Genomic DNA, 15295 nt, shown 5'->3' on the forward strand with positions numbered 1-15295 from the left:
CCTTACATGAAATTATTTCTTTTTCTCTCTTATCTCCTCACATGAAATTATGAAATTTTTTTTTTTATCTCCTTACATGAAATTATTTCTTTTTCTCTCTTATCTCCTTACATTAAATAATTTCTTTTTTTTATCTATCTCCTTACATGATATAATTTCTTTTTCTCTCTATTTCCTTACATGAAATAATTTCTTTTTCTCTCTATCTCATATAAGGTGGTTACGAGAACGAACAGCAATACATGTATTATTTTATGATAAAATTAAATAATAAAATTAAGTAAAGTATGATATGGGCTGGCTTTAGAGTGTGTATGGTATATAGAGTTTAGAGACAATTACCTGTACCGTGAACACAATGTATCTATTCAGTAAAAAAATTCAGATTGTTTGGTAAACACCAGGGTCAAATTTAAACTCCAATATAATAGTTTATAATCGGATGTTATTCTTGTTGGTTATATAAGCGGACATTGTAATTTCAAACTTTATTGAAAAATGAAATTTCTTCTATTTATACTGGTTATCATTGATAACTTGAATGTGGTTCTTGCAAACAATGATAATTGCGGATTAAATGATCTGAATGCGTTAATGGTACGTCTGCGTCAACTTCGAACAGACTTTAACGCCTTGAAAACCCAGCACACTGAACAGATAGCAGTTCTCAAGGAAGAGATCAATAATAAATCTTTAGAAATAAAACTTATCAACGAAGAAAACAGAAAACAAGAAGCAGAACTTGAAGAACTAAGACAAGATGTCAACAATACATTATTAGAAATAGCGGAAATATCTAAAGATATAGAAATGATCAAAGGTATTCTATTAAAACATTTATTCTAAAATGATGATAGTGCTTAAAGGGGACTCGGCACTGGGGTATTTTTTAACATGGAGGGGTCAGAACTTTTTCTTCAAAATATTTATTTATACCATTTGATGTAGGTCTATACCAATACTATGTACAAAATTTCAGAACATTTTTTCACTAACTTTTTCCAAAGTTATCATTTTTACTGAGCAAAATGACTTAACAAGAGCTGTCACAGGAGACAGCGAAACTCGACTAATAAAATACTGGACGCAGTAAGGAAGACAAAACTATGAAAGAAAAATTAATTATGTATAATAATGTTTTAAGTTATAGTAAAAAAATAACATTGTCAACATAATTTCCAAGATCAAGGGGAATAATTCTAGAAATAGTCACGCTAGAGTTATGAACCTTGTCACACAATATGTGTGTAATGATAAGAAATATATATTTGAAGTTTGAAGTAGATACCTTAAAAAGTAAAGAAGTTATAATATTTCGTAAAGAAAATCCTAAGTTCAAAAAGAGATGAATCTGTAAATATTGATTCAAGAGTTATGAACATTGTCACATAAAATGTAATTGATGATAATGAATAAGTATTTGAAGTTTGAGGTAGATACCTTTAAAACTAAAAAGTAATAGTAAAAAATAACATTTTTCTAGTAAAAAAATCTAAGTTTATGGGGAGATAGTTCTTGCAATATTGGTGCTAGAGTTATGAACCTTGTCACATAATATGTGGATGATGTTAAGGTACATATATTTGTAGTATGAAATTGATCCCTTAAGAAATAAAGAAGTAACAGTAAAAAATAGTATTTTTAAGGAAAATTCTAAGTTCAAGGGGAGATTAATTTGAAAATATAGGTGGTAGAGTTATGAACCTTGTCACATAAGACGTGGTTGATGATAAGGTACATATATTTGAAGTTTGAAGTTGATACCTTAAGAAATGACAAAGTTATAGTGAGGGCGACTAGGACAGCTCTCCATATACTTCGTATAGTCGAGCTAAAAATGAAAATTAAAACTCAAATTTGGCTTAAAAAGCTCTTTAAATCAATTTTCTGTTTAATTTTGAGTATATTTCTTCAAAATTATATTTCCACTTCATAATTATATTTTCACACTTGTGCCAAGTTATTTCATTTTATTTAGTAGTTTAAAAGTTATGGAGGGGACACAAAAGTGTTATGGGAGACAGATGAACATTCTAACGAGACAATGTAACAAGCAAATTCGTTAAATTTATATCCCCACACTGGATATTACTAACACAACAACTGGAGGCTTTATTAAATAAATTTTCCATGGCATACAAATTTACTTATCATATTTATGGTTCCCATTAAGTATTATTGAAATTAATCTAGCAGTTGAAAAGAAATAGCAATACTGGTTTATATACATACTGCACAACTAATCAAGGGCCATAACTCTGTCTAAAAGGGTCTGACCAGAACAAGGCAATGATATGTGTATCTCCCCTTGGTATTGATGGATCCCATAAAGTTTCATTGAATTCCAGCCAGTAGTTGCAAACGATTATTGCTCTATATGCAGCACTGCATAACAAATCAAGGGCCATTACTCTGTGTTGAAGGGTCTGACCAGAACAAAGCAACCATATGCACAGCTCTTTAGTATTGATGGTTCCCATGATATGCATACTACACAACTAATCAAGGTCCATAACATTTGTCTTGAAGGGTCTGACCAGAACAAGACAATGATTTGGATTCCAGTCACTTAAAGATGCTGAGAAATAGCACTGAAATGATTAATGATATACATGCATAATGTAAACCTAATCAAGGGCCATAACTCTGTCTTGAAGGGTCTGAACAAAACAAAATGACAATATGCGCATCTCCTCTTAGTATTGATTGTTCTCATAAAGTTTAGTTGAATTCTAGCCAAACTTTGCAGAAAAATGGCGCGAAAACAATTATTGCTCCTTATGCATACTGCATAACAAATCAAGGGCCATTACTCTAAGTTAAAGGGTCTGACTGGAACAATGGGATGATATGCGCATCTCCTCTTGGTATTGATGGTTTTCAGAAAATCTTATTGAATTCAAGCCAGTAAGTTGCAGAGAAATAGCACAAAAACAATTATTGTTTGATATGCATACTACATAACTTATCAAGTGACATAACTCTGTGTTGATAGGTCTCACCTGAACAAGGCGAATGATGTGCGCATCTCCTCTTGGTATTGATGGTTCCCATAAAGGTTTTTGGAATTCCAATCAGAAGTTGCAGGGAAGTAACGAAGAAACAATTATTGCTCTATATGTATATTGCATAACTTATCAAGGGCCATAAGTTTAAGGGTCTGACCCGAACAAGGTGACGATATGCACATCTCCTCTTGATATTGATGGTTTCCATAAAGTGTTATTGAATTTCAACCAGTAGTTGCAGAGAACTAGCGCGAAAACGAAATTCGAACATTCTTACCAGAGCTACATTATGGGGTTTTCTTTTGTTATTTCTTTTGTTCTTTTTAACTCCACAATGCAGATAATAACCCCACAAGAGAAACGGAATGAATGACATCAAAGACATCTATTGTTATGAGAACAATAGACCAAACCCCATAATGTAGCTCTGGTTTGTACGGACGGACGGATGGATGGACAAAGCCAAAACAATTGGCGACTGAAAGAGTGGCCTTTATTACATGTATTTCGGTGGTTTATAGAAATATATCAGTGATATAAAACTGGTAATTTCACTGTTTTGAATTTAAGCCCCCAACGTTATTTCAATGAAATACCAGCGTGCACAGTACTGGGAACCAAATTAATGACGTGACGTCGTAAATGACGTCACGTTGTATTATTATTTGGCGCGCTTTTAATTCAGTATTAGGTTTTACGTCTTTTTAAAAAGTTTCTATGCATATAATAAAAAGAAAATTTGTTTAGTTTAGTGTAAGATCGAAACTTATTTCACCTTGTGAACACCAAAAGTTCAACTTTCCATTTTAGTACTCATATGATATTGTATCTTTTTCTTCGGATTTTTTTAATCATGATATAGTTCTTCCTAATTCTAAGACAATCAAGTACCATATTCCACATGTTTTTGGTTTCCTTTAGATGTTTCTAAGGAGATAATTTTTGTATATTCATAGATATAGACGATTGCAGTCCAAACCAATGTCAGAACGGGGCAACGTGTGTTGATGGAGTTACTTCTTACACATGTTCATGTGAAGCTGGATACAACGGAACTTTATGTGAAATAGGTAAACATGTATATCGATAATAACATAATATATTTAATATTATTACCTTATTGGTTTATAATAATTTATTTTAGTTTTATTTTGTTGGAAGCTATAAGTTATTGAAACACTCTTGAATCTGTTCTTGAAACCAATGCCCGCTCGTTTGACCTAATCCTGCCCAGATAAGCCAGTTATATGATTTTAATTAACACTCAATACACTTTGATTGTTTAAAATGAAGCATTTAATTTTCTTCCCTTTTTTTCCATATGTAAAGATATAGATTCCTGTAGCCAGAACCCATGTCACAATGGAGCATACAGTTGCTGAGACATTACACTTCAAAGATCATCAAAAATATTTCCATGATTTTTTTTTCAAGATCATTCGTGAAAATGACGACCTGACTAGCGTATTGATGACGATTTTTAGTTTAGTTGATATCTTTAAATACAATAGCATACATATTACTTTATGATTTTTTATATTCTGTGAAACTGCTACTCATGTCATTTTACACTTAATTTAGCAGATAAAACGTAATTGAGACCATTTTTACGAGGTAAACGCCAAATTCGTGAATGAAGCACTGAAGCAACAGCAGTTATCTCATTAAAAGTAACTAAATCTTATTTTACCAGCTTCCTTCTATTGTAATACGACACTTGTAGTTTGACAAATGTCTTAGGTATACAAAGTATGAAAAAAAATGTTTTAAATGTGTTAAATTAACATATTTATTTGACGAAACACAAAATCACCTTCAAAATGGTAATCAGCTTGTCTTTCTCACGAATGATCTAAAGAAGTAAACATAGTCAGAAAAATTTAATAATGCTGGTTAAAGTATAATATCGTAGCGCCGTATGCGCTAATTCATTTTTTTAAATTTGATTTAGAATAAAATATTTTGGTTTGTTTACTTACTGTGTTATTCGTTTTTGCAATACCGTTGCACAGATTCGGTTTTACTTTTCCGTTATTTGCACATTCCTGCGTTACTGTTTTATGCACGGTGTATTAACCCCTTGGTGGATCAATGACAATTTTAGAACTGTAAACAAAGGGTGGTCAGGAAAATGTAAACAATGTCTACCCCACTTCTAATTTTTGTTTCAAAACGTTTTGTTTTTTGTTTTTTTGTTTTTCTTTTTCAAAATATAATTACACTCATTTATAAGTTATATTAAACAGATATTGACGAGTGCAATCCTAATCCATGTCAGACCGGGGCAACATGTACAGACGGCGTTGACTCTTATACGTGCACGTGTGTCGCCGGATATACAGGAACTAATTGTGAGACAAGTAATACAAGTTTTTAGATAAGTTTTACATATCTAGTTTTTATAGTCCAAACTAAAGCCTTCAGTGGGTTTTGAGAATCATGCTGTAACTTCAATCTATATAAAATAAATATTTAAGTAGAAAGCTAAAATGCTAATGTAACATAAAAAAATAGTAAAAAACTAGTGATTAATGTTTTAACACTTATAAACAAATACTAAAATTGGTATGAACAGAATCAACACACCCCTCCAAATGGGCATCCATGTCACCATATGGACCACAAGTGAAATATCTGGAAAATCATGGAATATGGTTATTATACATGTAAATAATTATTTGTTTAATTATCTGAAGGTATCGTCTCGTCTGACTGCATTTATAATAAATTTGGGGACTCAGTTCTAGGTTTGTTGTAAACATTAAATGTTTTTTCCCTCATATACTTTTTTCAAACATCAAATTATAACATAAAAAGTATGCTAGCAATTTGTTCATCTATTTTTAATCAACATTTATTACTTAAGTGCCTTAATTCATGTTGACATTTTAATATAATGCAAAACCAGAAAATTTCATCACTTGGCCTCTCATTAGATTGATATTTTTTCTTAAATAACACAAGATGTCCTGTTAAGTCATCATATTTAAACATTAACCTTTTTGTTCAAACTAGTCTTTTTTTTTTTAAAAAGCAACACATTTTGTTGGCCTGGTGTTTGTTACATTTTTGTGTTTTTATATTTGCATGTTTTCTTTGTTTCTTTTATTGATACTTTAAATGTTGAAAAGTGAATGCCTGTTTTAGGCTAGCACTAAGGAAAGCGAAATTTAAACACCTGTAAGGTATGCTTTGTTGATTTCTACTTAGACTATCTTTAAAATAAGTAACTTTTCATATAAAACGAATATTGAAAATCTACTATATTTGTATTCAGTATTGTAACATAATTAATGTAAATTTTACTGCCTATGCCTTAGAATATTATAATACATGTATCCTGTTATACATATTCTAATACTACCAGCAAAAAATGTCATTACAAATGCTGTTTTGTCTTTTTCTGTAAAACAACAAATGCGATTCAAGCCAATTTGAAATATTTCATTTGAAGAAATTATGTTTTACTGAAAATATAATTGAAATAATGTACGAAATTTATACAAGTACAAAACTCGCATTAATTTAGATTGCCACTTTGAAACACAAACAATTATGCTAACTTATTGACGTGTAGCATAAGAGCGAATCAAGAAATATTAATAAAAGTCCAAATTTACGCAATAATATATACCTAACCAGTGATTTTTTCACTGTATTTTACAGCTTCCCCTAGCAAAAAAATAGATATATTTCCCCCTAAAAATGCTAATATTTTCCCCTAAAATGCCTCGTGCTTTTCCTTACTAGAACCATGACTTATTTGCATCGGACTTCTATAGTTTTTATCAATTAGAAGACAGAAATCTGTCACTATAGATAGCCTCTGCGATGTACAATGCATATTAAATTAAATTGATTTTTTTTCATGAAATGTGTGGGTAAATCCGATTTTCAGTTGTTGGAATTTGATTTCAGGTTCCCCATTTTCTGATTAACGGCGCTATATTTCCCCCTTCAGAAAGCCACAGGTTGTTTTAAAAATTGGAAAATTATCACCGCTAAATATTAAAATAAATCTCCATTTACTGTAAACAACTAGTTTATTTCTTTAAAACAAGAGGGCCATGATGGCCCTTGATCACTCCCCTGACCCTTCAACCACAACCAAGCAATGTCTTAGACAAGCATCCTGGCCAAGTTTGATGCCAATTGAGTCAATAATGTGGCCTCTAGTGTGTTAAAAAGGTTTTTTCAATATTTGGGCAGTGTGACCTAGTTTTTGATCGGAGACGACCAACATTCAAACTAGAACCTAGAAGTCATCAAAAAAATCTTCCTGACCAATTTCCAGGAAATTTAGATCACAACTGCAGCCACTAGAGTGGTAACAAGCTTTTCTATATTTAGCTCCTGTGACATTGTTTTTAATCGGAGATGACCAATCTTCGAACTTGACCTAGAAATCATTAAAACAACCTTCCTCACAAATTTACAAAATAGTTGGGTCAAAACTGCAGGCACTAGAGTGTTAACAAGATTTTTCTATTTTTAGCTCCTACCTAGTTTTTGACCGGCAATGACCCATCTTCGAACTTGACCTAGAAATCATGAAAACAACCTTCCTCACAAATTTACAGAATATTTGAATCAAAACTGCAGCCACTAGAATCAAAACTGCAGCTGTTAGAGAATTGAAATGGAGTTATGGTTGTGGGCAAGTAAAGATAGTTGTGTTTTAATATGTTTCATTTCCTAACAATATGGTTGACCATTGATGAAGTTTTATTGAATTACTCTGTAATAAATCCAGAAAGAGTTACGCTTCTTGAGCACTGCACTTTCTCTCATTGCGCTTGACCATTGTATGAAGTTGCATTGAATTCTAAACATTAGTTTTAAGTTATGCACCGAACAAGGAAAAGAAACAAAGGACAATAATTCTACAATTACTGAAGATGGAGTTATGGTCCTTGTACACTGCACTTCCTCTCATTTCGCTTGACCTTTGTGTAGATATATTGAATTCCATTTGTAAGAAAACTACTAGTTTTCAAGTTATGCACTGGACAAAAAAGTAACAAAGGGCAATAACTGTAATGAATCAAAATAGAGTTATGCTTCTTCTGCACTGCACTTCATTTCACTGCCCTTGACAATTGTATGAAGTTTCAATGAATTCCAAACATTAAATTTCAAGTTATGCACTGGACATTACAAAGTAACAAAGGGCAAAAAACTTTTTAATGAGTCAAGAAAGAGTTATGGTTTCTGTACACTGCGCTTCCTCTCAATATACTTGACCATTGTATGAAATTGTATTGAATTTCAAATAGTACTTTTCACGTCATGCTCTGGACAAGAAAAAAGCAATGGAAAAGTAACAAAGGGCAGTAACTCAATAATTGCTCTAGACAAATTTATAAATATTGTGCACTGCACTTCCTCTTAATGTGCTTGATGATTGTATGAAGTTGTATTGAATTCCAACTAGTAGTTTTCAAGTTACGCTCCGGACAAGGAAAAGTAACAAAGGGCAATAACTCTGTTATAAGTCAAGATGGAGTTATGGTTCTTATGCACTGCACTTCCTCTCAATGTGCTTGATCATTGTATTAAGTTGTATTGAATTCCAATCATTAGTCTTCCAGTTATGCTCCGGATGGAAAAGTAACAAAGGACAATAACTCTGTTATTACTTTAAATAGAGTTATGGTTCTTCTGTTCTGCACTTCCACTAATTGTGCTTGACCATTGTTTGAAGTTGTTTTGAATTCCAACCAGTAGTTTTCAAGTAATGCTCCGGACAAGGAAAAGTTACAAAGGACAATAACTTTATAACGAGTCATGATGGAGTTATGGTTCTTGTGCACTGAACTTCCTCTCAATGTGTTTTACCATTGTATGAAGTTATATTCAATTCCAACCATTAGTCTTCAAGTTATGGTCCGGACAAAAGAAAGCAATGGAAAAGTAACAAAGGGCAAGAACTCTGAAATTACTTTAAATAAACTTATGATTCTTGTGCACTGCACTTTCCCTTATTGTGCTTGACCATTGTATGAAGTTGTTTTGAATTCCAACCAGTAGTTTTCAAGTTATGCTCCGGACAAGGAAAAGTAACAAAAGGCAATAACTCTATAATGAGTCATGATGGAGTTATGGTTTTTGTGCACTGAACTTCCTCTCAATGTGTTTGACCATTGTATGAAGTTATATTGAATTCCAACCATTAGTCTTCAAGTTATGGTCCGGACGAAAGAAAGCAATGGAAAAGTAACAAAGGGCAAGAACTCTGAAATTACTTTAGATAGAGTTATGATTCTTGTGCACTGAACTTTCCCTTATTGTACTTGACCATTGTATGAAGTTGTTTTGAATTCCAACCAGTAGTTTTCAAGTCATGCTCCGGACAAGGAAAAGTAACAAAGGACAATAACTTTGTAATTAGTGAAAATGGGGTTATGGTTCTTCTTCATTGCACTTTCTCTCAATGTGCTTGACCATTGTATGAAGTTATATTGAATTCCAACCATTAGTCTTCAAGTTATGTTCCGGACAAGGAAAATGCAACGGACGTGTGGACCGACCGACCGACCGACCAACCGACCACCGGTTGACTCCTATATAGTATAAGTATTAGTATAAAAAGTACTTGAAAACAATAAAGATACATGAAAATAGAAAATAATTACATGAAATCACATATAAAGTAAAATACAAAAGCAGAGAAATACAATAAACATAGTTCAGCGATTTTTCTCCTTCTGATTTTGGGTGAAATTACCCCACCCACCCACTTTAACTTACAAATCATGCGATTTCTTCCATTTTTTTTATTATAGCAACTTAAAACACTCATAGTATTTATGAAAAACAAAACAATATTATACAGTTAGTAGCTACTTGGAATATTTTTGTTATTTTTAGGTAACTGTATTTGAATAATGTGATAAAAGGCATTTTTCTTTGATATTTTGACAATTTTAGGACAAAAACCTGAAAAGCTATATATTTCATTGTTATCTCATTATAACTTTATTATTTCTGAAATGTTTGTACACCTTTTTATCGAAACAGCATAATCTGTAAAATTTACCATAATCAGATATAAATCCGTTTTGCATAAAATCGGCGGCCGTATTGGACGCCATCTTGAATTCTGAAACGTTGTGAAAGCAAAATTTTGTAAGATTTGGATTTTTGTAAAGGAAAGACTATATACTTGCTCTGGTATAGGACACAAATTTGATGAAATTGCCCTTGGCTCTTAGGCTAATTATCATGTGTTGTTTCTTTTTCTACTAGAATATTGCCCAGCCAATCGGTACTTGTTCCTAGGAAGCTGCTATTACAAAAGTACAAAAGCTCTCAAATGGCTTGAAGCTGAGGTAAGTATTACATCAGATAATAGACATTTTCATTTCCCAGCAGATACTTGAATATAGCCATCCGAATGCGGTTGAACAGTAAAATATCTTCGTTACTTTTTCATTTTGATTCGATTGCAATTTCTTCAAGACTTGGTTTCAAAATATATCTTCCTGAAAGACTTAGATATGCGCCTGCAGTGTTATAAACTACTATTATAATGCATAAGGCATAGTAGTATGTTGCATGATTTTCACCAACAATTGAATAATATGATTTTATCGTGTTATGGCTGGTCAATAACTTTAAATATGCTCTGATGTTTATTGATATGTTTTACAGGAAGACTGTATCGATTTGGGAGGACACCTGGTAGAGATCACAAGTGAGCAAGAGAATGACTTCATACAGTCGATTTTAAGCGTAGGAAAGAGATGTAATGATTACAATGTGTCTTGTTGTTTAACATGATAATTGCTTGAGCCAAACAAACAAGAGCAATCACCGATCACATGTGTCGCCTGTTGATAGCCAATTAAGCATTAAGCAGTTGTTTTGATTGGTGATTAACCAGTTTGTTTCCAATATATCGCAACTTTTGTGTAGCATGTTGTAACTTAACTGCGCAGTAGGAGACACACAAATCACTAACTGGCAAAAAAGCTTTTTTATTCAATGGGCCATAACTCAGCAAAAAGTCATTCAACTGAAAACCCCATCAAATATGCTCAGGGTCTTAAGGTATTTATCAATCCAAAATATTGTAAAGTTTGACTCAAATTGTATTACAATGAAGTAGTAATAAGACAGGAAGCACCGCAACTACCAAGTTTTGATGTGACAGAATTAATAGGTCAAAGTGCACTGAAGTAATTGAGTAGAAGCTGAAAATCTTATTGTAAGCAAATGACTTTGACCTTGCTCCCAGATATCTAAGTGGCAATTCAAAGCTGCCACACAGCAAGTTTGGTGTCAAAAGGCCAAAGCAAACTCAAGTTAATACGTAAAAACTGAATACATTAACCTTGATCACAGACACCTGGGTAGCAATCCTAAGCTGCCACTTGATATAACCTACCCATAAACCAAGTTTGGTGTCAATAGGCCAAAGCAAACTCAAATTATTGAGCTGAAACTGAATCTCTTTTAGTAACAGTGACCTTGACCTTGATGATAGACACCTGGATAGCAATCCCAAGCTGTCTTTTGATAAAAGCTATCCATTCACCAAGTTTGGTGACAATATGCCAAAGCAAACTTAACTAATTGAGCATAAACTGAAATTCTATCTTAAGAAATAGTTACCTTGACCTTGATCACAGACAATAAATCTAAATACTGGATAAATCCACAAGCGAAACCCCAGGTGCATAACTTCACATGCTGAGCAACATTCCTGTAGGGTTTCATGACTAGGTCAACTATTTTTTGAGTTATGTGCGACACAAGTTGAAAATTGCAAATTTTAACAAAGTCAAGGGCAATAACTCTAAAAATACTAAATAAATCCACATAAAAATACACAGGTGCACAAGTACACATGCTGAAAAGTTTCATGACTCTAGGTCAAATACATTTTGAGCTATATGCGACATAAAATGAAAAAGGAAGGACAGACGGGCAAGAGTAAATCTAAATGCCACCCCCCCCCAAAAAAAAGGGGGCACAAAACAAAAACAAAACAGCATCATCTTTGACCTTTGACGTAAAAGGTCGAGCTGAGTTAACTGATAAATGAATGAAAATCACTTTTTATATATAAGCGTCTAAAATGTAATAGTTGGATAAATGTGTTGAATTACCGATCAGATAAAATACCTTAAGGTAGATCATGGGTAATGGGCACTATAAGGAACTGTAAAATTGACAAAATATGACAGTTATGTGTCTTAATGTTCACTTATATTCAAAATTTAAATAAAATTTACCGTGTTGTTTATGAGTTCTGGATATATTTCTGAACTAAAACTTTGCTGTTAGAAGGGCTTTTTCAGAAATGAGGAAACTCCAAATAATCTATAATATCATTATTATGAAAAATCACTGCCCTAATTTTGAATTTCCTATTGCTCATTGTTAAGAAACAAATAATAACATTCAACAAATTACACAAGCATAATGATTGTTTCTAAACAAAATGTTTTCATATGTATAAAAATGTTACCCTACCCAACCTACTTGACCATTTCACTATATAAAAAGCCTTGTTTAAAATATCCCTAAAATTTACCACAATGAGGGATTGTTTTCAAAGTTTTCCTAAATGTTCTTAACAATATATTTGTTGATTATGCAAAATATAAAATACTTTTACAGTGTAGTTTTAATTTTATTTTCTGGCATTATAGTTGCTATTAAGTTTGGCATTATTTAGCAAATAATTACCTACAATAATTATATAATTAAAATCAAACACTTTTTTCTTCCATAAGGGATCTGAGATATACCCAAGTAATGTTAAAGAGAAAAAAGGAAATAAATAAATTGACCCTTCTGCGGTTTGATTCTTACCCACACCCCTTATTTTCATTGTACTTTACAAGTGATTCAAGCCTATTTGAGGAGGTAATGCATAACCCATGGTCTACCTTAAACTCATTTTTACAGTTTGGATTGGATTGAATGATAGAGTGACTGAATCTGACTTTGTCTGGGTATCAAGTGGAAGTAAGGCGTCTAGCGTGTACACGCATTGGTTTAGGGGAGAGCCAAATAACGTGAATGGTACTGAGGATTGTGTGGAGATATATACCACGGGAGATTGGAACGACAGGGATTGCTCAGAAGTCTCGCACTACATTTGTGAAAAGGCAAGCATGTGTATGTAATTTTTATTAATTTTAAATGTATTTAATCAATAATTAGGAAAATAAAAACAGTAGGGAATCTGATGCTTAAGTATTTAATAGCAATGTGTAACATTAAGATATCTAGCCTGCTAGCCATAATCAGAATTGATTGATTAACAGTTTCATGTAGATATCCAAGTGTTTAAACATCAAAACATCATTTTACATTAGTATGCATGTATAAGAAGGTAACCTGTAACATGAATATACTCGTATGTGAACACAAGTATTTGTCATATTTAAATAAATTATTCATTGGCACTTTGTGTGCAGTTGTTATTGATTGTAGCGTTTAGTTTTATCTTTTTTTTCTGCATCAGTTACAGTCCTATACTGATTGTTTGTAAAATTTCATGACTCATTTTGTATTTTATAGTTGCCTGAATAACGGCATCATTTACGGACTATAGAATAACGACAGATCCAGTAGTCAACTAAAACATGATACGTCTACAACTAAAACATGATACGTCTACATTCATTAAATAACAAACTAACAATGATAATATTGAATGAATGGGCAATACTACCGATCATGATAGTGGCTTGCTAACAATTTTGTCACAGCTGGCAACAAACGAGGAAGTGTATGTCCAAGTAAATTTCAAGGTGACGGTCTTATTGAAGGTTCTTCTAGTTATAACTTCTGGACAATGTTTACTGGTACTCTCATTGAACTCTTCTAGCTTCAGAGTCATAAAAGATCTTTACTTAAATGATATTCTTCTACAAAGTTGTACAGTCAAGTTGTTAAGAAACACAATCATTTCTAAAGCATTTTTAAAATAAAATTTGTTTTGTTATTTTTCAATTATCTTTTTTTTTTTAATTCAGCACTCATGACATTTATCTTCATTTTCTTTAAGATATATATTAAAGCAGCCTTCAGCTTTTCTAAAGGTTATAAATGTTATTTTTATATAAATTGTTTCATATAATTGTAAAATCAAAAGAATTTGGTGAAACATAAAATTTGCAGATGACAAAATACGCAATCAGTAAAAAAAAACCCTGGATTGATACCTCTAATGATACTTTATCTAACATTCCACTCTCTCTCTCTATATTTTTTTTTAAATTAGTAAAGCGGATGATTCGTTCCCCGATCTTCTATTTTTAGAAACAAACTTACTGACAATATATATATAAATAACTCTCGGGATGCTGTTTTAAAGAAAGCTTTGAAAACAATGATATGATGCACTTTAAAGGGAGAAAAAGGCAAAATTTTCATTTTTTCTTTTTGAATTTTTTATTAATTATTCTGTAAATGTCCTCTAAATGAATACATTCGGCAGTCACAGGAACAAATCTTATCTCATTATAAAGTATTAAATGATGGTTTTCTAACCTGACCCACTTTGGTCAGGTTAGTGCGTTAAAATTTCACAATAGTTGTCACGGTGACTTTGGAAACGTTAAAGAACATGTCACATGAATAACTTAAACTTGTTTCAATCATACAATATCCACAATATCTGTTATTGTAACCACCAGAGTTTGTTCAAATCACATTATTTGTTTTAAAATTACTCGGTGATTCTCTCGACTTCTGAATTTCGTTCATCATATTTAAATATATTTACGCTTCAAACCCAAAATATATAGAATTTATTACAGAAATTCATGCTGAAATTTTTTAGCGTGATTTGAGTTCATAAGATTATTCTAATATTTTTGTTATCTATTTGCCTAAGTATGCCTTTAATAGATAAAGTTACTGAAATACTTCGTTAGAAACAACATAGATTTTTTTTCCTACAGATAATCCCAATTTTCTCCATCAAATTCTTTATTTCATTCAAATATCATCCTTTGTATGAACATGTATTTTAAATATTTCCATGTATTAATCAGATATGTTCACAATAAAATATTATTCTATTACAAAAATCTTTTGTTATATCTTTTATCAGTTCTTACAAACTAATTAGCATTCTAATTACTTTTACTCTGTGTATTTAAAAGTTTACCCTTAGCCTCAAATTACTGGTAGACTGTGTATTTGTATTTTTGCCTTTAGCCTCAAATTACTAGTAGACTGTGTATTTGTATTTAACCCTTAGCCTTAAATTACTGGTAGACTGTGTATTTGTATTTTTGCCTTTAGCCTCAAATTACTGGTAG

The 15295-nt window shown here is 31.9% G+C and overlaps 1 protein-coding gene across 2 annotated transcripts; it reads left to right on the forward strand.

Moving 5' to 3' along the window:
* Window positions 1-390: 390 nt before the first annotated feature.
* LOC132717268 (neurocan core protein-like) lies at window positions 391-13162 on the forward strand. Of its 2 annotated transcripts, none has more exons than XM_060700701.1 (6): window positions 391-820; window positions 3965-4078; window positions 5255-5368; window positions 10257-10339; window positions 10662-10755; window positions 12927-13162. In XM_060700701.1, the coding sequence occupies exons 1-6, from the start codon at window positions 499-501 to the stop codon at window positions 13145-13147; spliced, it is 948 nt and encodes a 315-aa protein (XP_060556684.1). In that variant the 5' UTR covers window positions 391-498; the 3' UTR covers window positions 13148-13162. The 2 variants fall into 2 exon arrangements, with proteins under 2 accessions (XP_060556684.1, XP_060556685.1); XM_060700702.1 differs by having other exon boundaries at window positions 3971-4078.
* The last annotated feature ends 2133 nt before the right edge of the window (window positions 13163-15295 follow it).

Source organism: Ruditapes philippinarum, unplaced genomic scaffold (genome assembly GCF_026571515.1).
Source record: "Ruditapes philippinarum isolate M1 unplaced genomic scaffold, ASM2657151v2 ctg949_1_1_1_1, whole genome shotgun sequence".
NCBI classification, from domain to species: Eukaryota; Metazoa; Mollusca; class Bivalvia; order Venerida; family Veneridae; genus Ruditapes; species Ruditapes philippinarum.